Source organism: Sinocyclocheilus rhinocerous, unplaced genomic scaffold (assembly GCF_001515625.1).
Source record: "Sinocyclocheilus rhinocerous isolate Xijiao unplaced genomic scaffold, SAMN03320098_v1.1 scaffold411, whole genome shotgun sequence".
Taxonomy (NCBI): domain Eukaryota; kingdom Metazoa; phylum Chordata; class Actinopteri; order Cypriniformes; family Cyprinidae; genus Sinocyclocheilus; species Sinocyclocheilus rhinocerous.
In genome coordinates, this window is record NW_015640493.1 from 595,412 (window position 1) to 607,722 (window position 12,311).

The following is a 12,311-nucleotide window of genomic DNA, read 5'->3' on the forward strand; positions in this document are numbered from 1 at the left end:
CGACGTGTTTTGATTTTGAAACGTGCAGTGCTCATGTTTATTCAACGAAGTCAAACGGCACAAATAAATCAATGTATGGGAAACTGGTAATGTATATCGAAATATCGGAAATGTGTTTAAAAATCATATCACCGTTATTGAAAAAAATTATATCGCGATACATATTGATATTGAATTATTGTCCAGCCCTATGCCAGAGTGTAGATTGCACCTCGCTCTGTTAGCAAAACCTGGGATTGATATCAACAGAACAACTTTATTTATTTTTTCTTCTATTTTGATAGGTACACATTTCTTATAGAAGTTATTAAACAGCAACATGCTACAATTGACCTGTCAAAAGTAAATTGAACTTGTGCAATATTTGTCTTGCTTTATAATAATTTGTCCACGTGTCACCATGGCATTAGTGTGCATAGCAGAATTGGGTTTGTTTGGTCTGGAAATCAGATTAGAAACAAATACCTTTAAGAGTATTACATTTGTTCATTGTTAATGGCTGCCTTTTATTGCACTTATTGTATAGCCAAGCGTTCTGGATCAGCACTTTGAAGAGCTGTTTTGTGATGAGCTATTTAAAATTATTCTGTTCTTGAAGTCCAAGGTGACAGCCAACTTACAATTAGTCATAATTGCACACTTTGTTGTCAGTTACAGTTGCTGGTTTGTTGTTTGGCACACTCTTTTACAAAAGCAAGCTTTTTAACTAACAGTAGCTCTCAACATAAAGGAGTAGCCAAACCACTGAATTATCCTGCTTCGAACAGCACTTGAATCATTTTAAAGGTTGTGTGTCCATTTAACCCATTTTAAGAGTTTGCAAACGCACATTCTTAGGGTTTGAATCTATCAAAAGTAACCTGTATATGATTCAGTCTCCCTCATCAGCTTGATATCTGCTTTAAAAGCTCACTTTGCTTCTTTGTGCAGGTGGTTTGTTGACATCCAGTGTTTTTATCATGAAACCATATCACTTTTGACTGACTTGAGTGGTATAATTGTTGATTACTGTCTGTGTAAGTGGCTTAAAAGGTGTGGTAGTGATTTTTAAGCAGAAGAGGCCATTGGTAGACTCTAAGTCAATGTCTGTTTTTCACATGCCACTCTAAACTATTATTAGCTAAGGGAAAATTCCTTTTTAATAGAAATGAGGAAATATGTCCTATTCAATATACGCGTAGATAGCTATGTATTTACTACTCAACATTCTCAGCTTGAACATCTTAAAAGATATGTACTCATCAGCAATGTTCCCTCTATTTTTTTTTTCTTGCTGAGCAAAACTTTTCCCTATTGGGCGGACATTTCGGCTGCCTGAGCAAAAACATTCTTTAGTTTATACCAGACCTGTACATCGCACACACAAAAAAGTGTGTAACTTTTAACTTTAATGTGCTATTTATATTTGATTTGACCCTTGATTTAACTAAATGATGCACATTTTTTCGATGCAGCTTAGAAGTAGCATTGCTCATCAGTTATAAGAAAGTTATAGTGTTAAAATAGGTATTCCCATTTGTAAACATTTCTTTCTCAACTTTTTTAAAAATATAATTCAAACAGGTTCTATATTCTATGTGGACTGTGTATACACTCGACTGTTTTCATATCTAGAAATTTGAAAGGAAATCCCCTCTAGAAGATTCTCTCATCTCCTGCTTTCTTTTTTCAGCTCTTAGCTAAATTCTGCATGTGCTATTTCCTTTCTGTGATCTTTGCAGATGTGGCTTCACGAAGCTTAAGGATTAAAGCATGATAGTGAGCAGGATCGACTTCATCTCACTGTGTTTGGTGGATGTTTTTTCCAGCTACATGTCAACTGCAGATGTATTTGCCCTCTTTAGTGTGATGCATTGGCTGTTGCATTTTCAGTTTCCTGTATTTTTCATTTGAAGTTAAGGCAGTGTTCTTGTATTTATCATCTTTCTGCCTCTTTTTCACAGATGTCACTTAAGAACTTAACATCCATATTTTACTTTTCATATTATGTATCTAAGAATAAATTTGGCAACTTTTTTTTATTTTTTTTTTTTATTTTTTTTTTAAGTTTAATTCTTTGAAATCCTTCCACAGCTTTCTTCCTTCCAAAGAGGAGAGGCTTTAGAGTGTTGAGCCATTTCTTTTATTTGCTTGTTTTGAAGGGTTTTCTGTCTTTTATCTGTTGTTTCGCTTAATCCAGGGAACACAAAAGCACTAAACAGCCAGCTGTCTTTGGTTTCAGGACACTGCTCTCATTACAGGCAGGTGATGAAAGCGATTTCTGTTTCTCCATCCATCTAGGGGATCGGCCGTGCTGTGCTTTTTCTTCACATCTCCTGAATCTTCCCACTGGCATTTCTTCAACATGTTCCTCATTGATTTCATGACACTGGTGCACTCAGAAAAAAAAAAGCCTGTTTGATGAATATCAGATCATTACATCAGATTACAGGAAATGCAAGGGCTACAAGGCTGGAATCAAAGTCCAGGTTTCTAGTTTGCATCGACTGGCTAACCATCGGAAGAGGAAGCAACTATATACGAAGTCTCTTTTGGGGCCTATTCTGCAGCACACCAAACTGATTCTTTGAGGTTATGATGCCTGATCTGCTTATGATTTGCGGATTGGCCATATCCTGTTTGCGGTTGAGCTTTAGAGGTTTATGGTGCATGAATTCCTGTCCCTTAACCAACAGACCTATTAATTGAACCCCAAAATAAGCATCAAAGGTGGTTAACCTCAAAACGTGCGGGAGAGTTGAGCATTTCCGATTTGAATCCATTGTCATTGTACACGATGTCACAAAGCATCTGGCTGTTTTTCTATCATATGCCTAATTGACCATTGCTATTTTTTTCTTGGCTTTTTTATTCTTACCGTCCACTGTCCTATAGCTGGGTTTGTTTTCTTTCATCGTTCCATAGCGAAGCGTCTTTCTGTCGTCCCTGCTAATCTGCTTTTGCTATGACAGGAGCCATTTTGCTTCTTTTAATGGCGACAGATGGTTGACGACTTACTCAGAGGACCTGACAGCAGAGCTAACAGCCTGACATTGCTTTCGACAAGCCTGACTAGGGGACGAGAAGAAGAGCAGAAAGGGTCTCGAGGGCCGAAGGCATGAAGCGAGAGCGGACAGAGGTTGACAGGAACTCTTTGCACGTAGTCAAGCTCTTCAAAACCATTCTGCTTCCATCTGTTAGCTTGGATGGCACTGTTCTTCAGGCATGAATAATTCAAACGCTTCTCCAGTGGTTCCTTGATGGTTCCAGAATTGGTCAGAAGAGATGAGCGCCTTTTTTCTTTTCTTTTTCTTTTTCTTTTTTTTTAATACAAGGGTTAATCTGAGGCCCCCATTAAAACAAGACTTGCATCTTTAACTCAATCCATACCCCATCTGTCAGAAGCCTTCGGGCTAATAACAGGGTTGGTTTCCATGGATGCTGCTGCTCGGCACCCTGTCATATGGGTTTGAAAAACCACAATTAGTGTCTGCTTTGTAATTACCAACTTTAATGCTGAAGAGGGTGGTGATCAAATCCAAGTATGTTGAGCTAGAGCCCTTCAGACAATCTTCCATGTCTAGACCTCCAGTTTCTTGGATATTTACTTGGTGCAGACCAGTTTTGACAGAATACATATGTTCTTCTCTCATTATTTGGTCTTCAACATGTTCTTGTCTTCTTGCAATGTCAACATGCATTAAATCAGCTGTCAAACTATCCCAACAAATTATAGTGCAACCAGTAAATTCAGTGTGCTGGATATCTTGGATAGTTTTTATAACTTTATAAAAGTTTATATAAATATTGGCTTGTTGGTACCCCTATTGATTGACTGAGCCTTAATTCACTTTGAACATTTGAAATCATTGTTTTTAGTTTTTTAGTTTAGTTTTTCATTTCTACTTGGTTTTTAGACTAATTAGGATGGAATTTCAATATCAGCCACTTATTGGTTTTTACTATAATTTTAATATCTGTGCACCCTCATTGGATACCTTCGCTAGTGATTCTTTTAGAAGTATAAAACTCTAGTTCAGCTCTAATCAATAGATGTTCTTGCTTGTCAACTTCATCTACCCTTCCTGGTGTCCTGTCCAAGGCTTGCAGGCAGTGTAGGGATTTGAAAAGGCGTCCTAATTATGGAATGCAAACACTGTTTGCGGTCTTGGTGTTAACGGCAGCCTGTGAATTCACAGAAAGATAGATGCAGTTGAAGTAGAAAAAACAGATCTTGTGACCCGTGTCCAGACATGTCTAAGCGCTTACCGCAAACTGCTGATAAAGAAAAAAAAGAATAAAACAGGCAGATTAGACATTGAAAAGGGTTTCTATAGGTGAAATAGCACTAGGAATGTGTGTAAGCTTTGCGTGTTATGCCTGAATATGTGTCTCAAACAAAAACACTTCTTCTTGAAATCTGACATGCTTGCTTCATGGGTCATCTAGATGGAGAGGGTGCTGACATGAACGTTTTGATAAGAAAACCACTTCTTTAAGATGTCCATTTGTGAGGTGGCTTAATGATGAATGTTTAGCCTTATGTCACATTTTTGTCCACTTATTTTGAGGTGGAATGTTGAAAGTTCAAGCAAACTGTGTCCATCTGAAGTGAGGCAACGTCTCGGGAAGTAAACTTAGACATCCATTGGCAAAAATGTTTAGAGAAAAAGTGCATTTTCACCACAAGATGTTGATGGCGACAAATTCAGCATGATGGAATTGGGGTGGTAAGGGAATGGAGTTCAACCTCAATGAAGACATAAACTGTATGTAAACACTTCGTATGCGAGCATTTTAGGGTCGTGCATTTGCAAGATCGCTTTTCTCGATGAGGCTTGTGCTGTCACACACAGCTGGAGGCACCAGATATAATCCAAACACACATGCATTCTTGCATAAACACATGCTTACTTGACGTCCTCGCAGATGCTGATATTAAACGACTCCGTTGCACAAACAGTTCATGGGCTTAATGGTAATCTGGAAATGTCAATGTTTAATCTTAACCAATGTATCACAGGTAAAGCAGACGTATGGCTAGCCCGTCCTATCAAAGCGAAACAAGGCCTTTTGGCGCATTGAGTACATTTACGTCCTCAGCAAAAATAATTGTATGACTCAAATGTGTCTTTGTTTAGTTTGCCAGAGACTTAAACTGAATTTTGTTTATCGGGTTCATGATTAATGAGGGTTCTTAGTAGAAATCTCTGTTCATAAACATGCCTATGCATGGCTGTTACTTTAGAGAAGTTTCTTCATTTAACATTGTGAACGAAGTATGTGGTGTAACTCTCAAATTTTGCACAAATCACCAAAAGTTTTAGACCAGTTATTATTTTGATTGTTCCATATGTGCCAGATCTTTTGAAGAAAGGCTTGTTTTGGCTTGCTTGAGAATGACTTGATTAACTTATAATTGCCTCATTTTTTTTCAGGGAGGTCTTGTTGTTTTTGTTGTAACACAAAATACATGACCAATAATGAAACTGTTTAATTTTCAATCCATCACAGTTGTTTTATTTCACTGCAACTAGTACTGTCAGCCATTTAGGCTCTTTCTGTGTAACTTGAAGCCCGTCGCAATAGGAAGCGCTGTGGTGTGGGATCATGACAGCAAACAACAGGCTCACCTTAGTGATGATCTAGGTTATGTGAACTGACATCAGGCCAAAGATGATGACCTAGCTCGTCTTTCCCACAAGAGCTTCTCGAACCACCGGCTTAGCCTCCGTCTCCAACTCCCAACCGACCTAAACAGCGCTCATCCATCTTATGTCATTGCCATGAAATACCTTTTAATGTTGTCATAATAACTGGAACAAACGTTGCAAAAACATCTGCAAATGGTAGTGCTGGAACCAAACCAAGATACCTTGGAAAAAGAAGGGCTACAGTGGAGATCATGGCGCCTTTGTCTTTTCCTTGGTGTGTGTGGCTAACAAGACCAAAATGCAAGTCTTTATAGTTCGGTTAAACTGATGATGCACCGATTTCCGTATGCTATTTTGTCCTTTCTTCTTCAGGACAGCATCCCTAAGCATTCCCAGCCTCCCTATCTTCTCTGGTGCCCACTGGCAAAATAACTAAATACATTGATTTGCACTGAGGCACCGTTAGTGTAGAGCAGAACATTCGTAATTGGCTGATTAGCATGTGGACAGTTTAGCACTCAACTCTGCTTTGCACGGGCCATTAATCAAGCCTGTCGCTCTGTCAGCTGACTCACTGCCAGGATCCTGGCATTGCTCCAAGCTGGAGAGGCTAGATGATCACAGCTCGGATACCAGGCTGGGATAGAAGGACCTGCATCCTGGCTCTTGTGTGGAGATAGCAGGGAGTAGGGATATTAAATAGTGCTCAGAATGAACCTAGACCTAGGTTTCTCAACTGGCGGAGTGTACAGTCAAAGAAATAACATCAGCAACAAAAAATTTATTTCTAAATGTTTTTCTGATGCAAGATTTTTATTTTTAAAGATGTGAGTGAAAGCTGTTGACACTTCTGTCAGATGCAGTTTAAGTAAAGCGTGCCTGAGAAAAACGTGCTGTCCCGATTCAGTATCTGCGGTCAGATGAGATTCAGATGGAACTCCATTCAATCAAGATATATGCATCAGCAACTTTTTGGTTCGAACCTAAATTTGAAGTCATTTTTAAATTAAAATAGGTCATATTTACTTTATTAATAAATTTCTTATTCTGATGATTTATCTGTGCACACTATTCCAAAAAAGGGGGATGCACAATATCTGGCGATTTTTTTGGATATTGAATTTACATGCTTGTTTCCCCTACTTTTACATTTATATTAAAGGGATAGTTCACCCAAAAATGAAAATTTGATGTTTATCTGCTTACCCCCAGGGCATCCAAGATGTAGGTGACTTTGTTTCTTCAGTAGAACACATTTGATGATTTTTAAGTCCAACCGTTGCAGTCTATCAGTCGTATAATGCATGGCAATGGTGCAGATATCAAACTGAAAAGCTGTCCTTATAATTTAAATTAGAATTCTGGCGTCTTGTGTTCTGAAGTTGTGTACTGAAGCCATTGTTCACAATTTTGCAGTGAAGGTATTCTTTTCCTTGCTTCAGATAAATTAAAAAATATGTCAGATAGCTGCTTGACAATTAAAAACATTGAGTTGACGCCAAAGTCTGTACTGCTGAGATTTCTAAGACACCAAAGCATCGTGAACATCCCTGTCTATAGGATTCATTAGTTTACATCGTTTCTGTGTCAGGAAGGTAAGATGCAACCAAGTCTGTACAGCAGGCTTGTCAAATAATTGTAATCACAAATCTTAGTACAAAAGAATTCAGAGGTCCTTTCTTATGGAGATTGTTTATTTGCCCACCAACTTTTGTTCTCTTTCACTGATTTTCACAAAACGGAAATATGCTTTATCCCTCTGTCTTTCTCCCTCTAATGCCCACTTCTTTGACCTCTCTGATGGACCTCTTGTCTAAAGAGTCATTGATTGGCTGCTCTCCCTGGCATACTGTCTGCTCTATGCTGATACTGCAAATGTTCTCTCACACATTGTTTTAATTTTTAATCATTTATTCTTTACATTTCACATATATATTTTTTTAAATAAATGTAATGTTTATTTTACATTTTATTAATTTTTTTAGATATTACCAAAATATATACCACTCTTCAGTGGGATTTTTTTTTTAAAGGGGTCATATGATGCGATTTCAATTTTTCCTTTCTCTTTGGAGTGTTACAAGCTCTTGGTGCATAATTTAATACTTTTATAAAGGATGCATTAAAAAAAGTTCAAATTGATCAAAATATTATAAAATTAATTCTGTCATTTAAAATTTTCTATTCACTTGAAAAAAATATTAAGCAGCACAGCAGTTTTCAACATTGATAATAATAAATGTTTTTTGTGGACCAAGTCAGCATATTAGAATATTTTCTGAAGAATCACGTGACACTGAATACCAAAGTAATCACTGCTGAAAATTCAGCTTTGCCATCACAGGAACAAATTATATTTTAAAGCATGTTTAACTGGAAAACAGTTACACTTTCATTATATTAGTGTTTTTACTTTTTTGTTTGTTTTTTCTGTTTAGCCTCATTGAGCATAAGAGACTTGTTTTAAAAGCATCACAAATCCTTACCAACCCCAAACCTTTGAATGGTAGTGTGTGTGTATAGTGTGTGCTTTTGAAACTGAAAAGCAGATCTAACCATGTAGTCTTTTTTTTTCTGTCTTCAATATGACAACAATATGGAGCCTTTTTTCATTTTTGAATTGTTAACACATTCTGATAAGCGCAGATTCACAGAAGAAACAAAGAATCTGATTGTACAGCATCTTAGATATGGAGATTTGACAGCCTGTAATCTCATGCACTCACTTGTTAATTTACACTTTCACATTGTTTCCTTTTTTTCAAAGTGTGATCTTCACCAGCAATAAACGCAGAAGAAGAAGTGGCAGGGGTCTCGGGGTGTTGATATGAAGCAGATGATGTACCAGGGAAAAAAAGTGTATAAAGATAGACTGTGAAATAAGACAATGCCCAAGAACTAACTGGTTCTGACAGGCACCAAAAACATCTTGAGAACACTCAAAACCTCAATGGCTTTCTTAGTGTGGCGCAGAATATAGTTCTGTCAGTCTGCATACTCATGTTCTTGCTCCAAATCTAGTTTTCAGCTCCAGACCACATTTATATTTACTATTGGGAGTCTTTTAATGTAAACTTTGTCCTTTTGCAGGTTAACAAGGCTTTTGAAATCTCACAGGTCTAAAATGTGCAGTCGTAGCCAAGATACACTTTGCAACGGGTGTGTTAGCATCCGGCTAATACGTCAGAGACTATTCAAGCAACAGAAATTCGCTCCGGTTCTCTCAGCGGCGACCCTTTGACGTGCTTCCTGACCCAGGAAATAGAATTAACACCTCGGCCCTAAAACTGCAGGGGCCTCAGCTACAGTCACATCTGTGCCCTGCCCCGTCCGGGATCTCGAGTGCAATAACACTGACGGCCGAGAGAATAAATTTGAGACTCAGCAGACCCTCCACTCAACTTTATACAACACACTTTGGGCTTCAACTTCCTCTGCACTGTATCAGGCCAGAAATTCGCTCCGGTTCTCTCAGTGGCGACCCTTTGACTTGCTTCCTGACCCAGGAAATAGAATTAACACCTCAGCCCTAAAACTGCAGGGGCCTCAGCTACAGTCACATCTGTGCCCTGCCCCGTCCGGGATCTCGAGTGCAATAACACTGACGGCCGAGAGAATAAATTTGAGACTCAGCAGACCCTCCACTCAACTTTATACAACACACTTTGGGCTTCAACTTCCTCTGCACTGTATCAGGCTACTTTATCATTTTGGATGACATTGGTCCGAGTCTGAAAATGCTGCCAAAAATAGCTGAAACAAAATGAAAAAGCATCAATCTCCCATGACAGCTTTTAGACACGTTTGTCACCATGTTCGTTTTTTACCTCCTTGAGATGTTTTATTGACCTGTCCGTTTGTTGTACATTAGTCTAAAGATGAGGTTCTTTTGTTTTCTGTCCTTATCCTTGTGTAAAAATGCATGCTTGGAAGTATCATGTAATTGATGGATGTTATCATTTGTTGCAAATAGCACTAGCATGATTCTTTAGACTCTTAGACAGGCCAAACAGACACCCACCGTCACAGATAATATGTACCCCCCCCTCCTTCGCAGTGGTACGGTCCCATTCTCCGAGGTATCTAACAAAATATAAATGTAGGCCATGTGAAATGTATTACCTACCACAAGAGCATTTTTAAGCGTGGACTCTTTTCCGATGTCAAATGGACAGTAAATTAAGAGAGGAAAAGAGAAATGAATTATCTGTTTATTAGTTATTTTATGGAGGTCGTATTTTAGGAGAAATGGATCCTGAAATTCTTCAGCTGAAAAGTGAGCTATCTGTTTTCTTCATTAGGTGCATGTGCTGTCTCTCACAGACTGAATAACCGGTTCCTGGCTTTAAACGCCCCATGTGTTTGTGTTTTAGTCTCACATTGTAGATTCCCCGAGGTGAGTTTTGTGCAGACTCCCCAGCAAAAGGCCATAAAACACAAAGACATTTTTTTTTTACCTTAATCGTCCCCGTTGCACCTAAGTAACCTCTGTCGTTCTGTCTTTAACACATTCATTCATATTGATCCATTTAAGGGTTTGAATTTCATGCATTTGTTGGATATCTTGAGCAGATGTTTCTGAGAAAATCGCTGAGAAACTAGTCTTTGATGTTTTTTGCATGCTACGAAGAAAAAAGTGAAAATAATTGTTAGCTGCGCTGATACCTGCGCTGATTAGCACAATTGTTATTTTTGCAATAATTCAATAAGTTCATTTAAACCATTCCGTATCAAAAGCTGTATTTTTTTTTTTTGAAAGAAATTATTTATTTTATTCAGCAAGGAGGCATTAATTTAATCAAATTTTGTCAAAATATTTATATTTCAAAGAGATGCTCTTTTTTATTTTTTCTATTAATCAAATAATCATTAAAAATGTGTATCACAATTCCAACAATAATATTAAGCAGCACAACTGTTTTCATTGACAATAAGAACTGTTTCTTTAGCTCCAAATTAGCATACTTACTGACCCCAAACTTTTGAACTGTAGTGTACATTGTGTGTGTGTGTTTGCGTGTGTGTGTGCGTGTGTGTTTTCTCGGCTAAAGCTTAAAAGTGTAATATTATGTAATACTTGAGTCAAAATGTATACAATATGTATATGTCAGAATGCATTATTTTGATTCATTCTTTAGTGTGTTATGATTCATAACTGTGAGATTATATTTTACTCCGCTTTTCTTTTTTCATTTTGTCTTCTATATTAGACTGCGATGTGTTGCATAATTTATATTTTGAGGTCATTGTGTTATAGAAATAATCAAGTGTGTGTTGCCGTAATGCCACAGTACCTTTCACTATATCACAAAAATATTCATGTGAAAAATATGACTAAAAATGTAGTTTCTGTCTGTTAGAATTAAAGAATGTTTGCTTTCAGACAGGAAAGGTTCTGGATTAGAAAAGAGAGGCATATGCACATTTTTCATTGTTTGACCCTTTCTTTTGCTGTTAATGTACCTTGTGTATTAATTTCCATCATTTATTTCTCCCCACAGTACTTTGAGGTGCCCTTTGACTCAAACATGAATCGAACCAAAAACAGACCTCTGGTCCGAGGACAGATCAGGTAAGTGCCTTCAAAACCTGTTTCTCTCTCTTGGGCTGTGTTTTAACCTAGTGAGCATCCAACCTAGACTGCATTTTTGGATATCTTATTTAGATTCAGACATACTTGTATATCTTGTATGCTTGTCCAAAAATGTTGTCTTGGTAGGCCACTCACTTGGTTTTGAAACACATCCTGGATATCTGTGTAAAGAGCCATTGGAATAAAATGGTTTCCTTAGTCTCATTGTGTACGTCATTTACTCTCTACATTGTTCTCAAGTAGCCCGGTGTTTGTGTATAGCTGAGCCTGCCTGTATCAGAAACTATATGTCATTGTCTAATATCTGTAGTGCTGGCCAGCTGCTCACGCACCTGTCTTGCGTAACCTGATCCAAGTGTGTGTAGGTGTGCCTCTCTCTGTTCTTCCCGTCTCACTCCACTGCTGACAAAGGATGGGTCAGGATGGTCATCCGCCAACAGACTAGATGATTAGACAAGTTGGCTAATTTGTGTTTTAGCTTTGGGTGCTTTGAAGTTTAAAGTGAAGGCATTTATAGTTGCAACTTATAAAAGAGGGTGTAAGCATGCCAATGCTATTAGACTAGCATGCTAAATTCTTTCATATTAGGCTAAAAGAGCAGGAATATAACAATGATTTTTCTAGGCCAACCAGGAAGTTAGGATCACCTTGGTTCTATGACAAAATCCAAAGGATTTTTCCACCGGCTTTTGGATTATTATAGACCGTAAACTCTGTGACCAACAAAAGTTTATGATTCTTACTTGATTTGTTCATTGTAATGATAATCTTCACAACTGAGTGCAACTTTTATGAATTTTGAAGCCTGAAGCCTTCGATGATATGACCATTAAGCACAAAAATACATCATCAGCACTAGGCTTGCCGCGATAGACGGTGCAGACGGTGATACCACAACCGTTAAGCCACAACACCGGTTACGTCACTTGCCCACCGCGGCACCGACCCCCACCGTCGTTTAGATTTTTTATAGTAATAAAAATCATTTAGTTCAGTAAAAGAACAGACACTACAATTAAAAACTGAATGCGACTGCTCAATGCAGCGTGCCGAATGACAGTTGCATCACAGATCAGATTTAATTT

General features: G+C 37.9%; 1 protein-coding gene across 1 annotated transcript in view; it reads left to right on the forward strand.

The window, feature by feature from the left end:
- LOC107753249 (protoheme IX farnesyltransferase, mitochondrial-like) overlaps nt 1–12,311 on the forward strand; it is a 41,104-nt gene that overhangs the window by 17,278 nt on the left and 11,515 nt on the right. Inside the window, exon 5 of the mRNA XM_016569369.1 lies at nt 11,135–11,205. Within this exon, the coding sequence (XP_016424855.1) occupies nt 11,135–11,205 (71 nt within the window). The remainder of the gene's footprint in view (nt 1–11,134; nt 11,206–12,311) is intronic.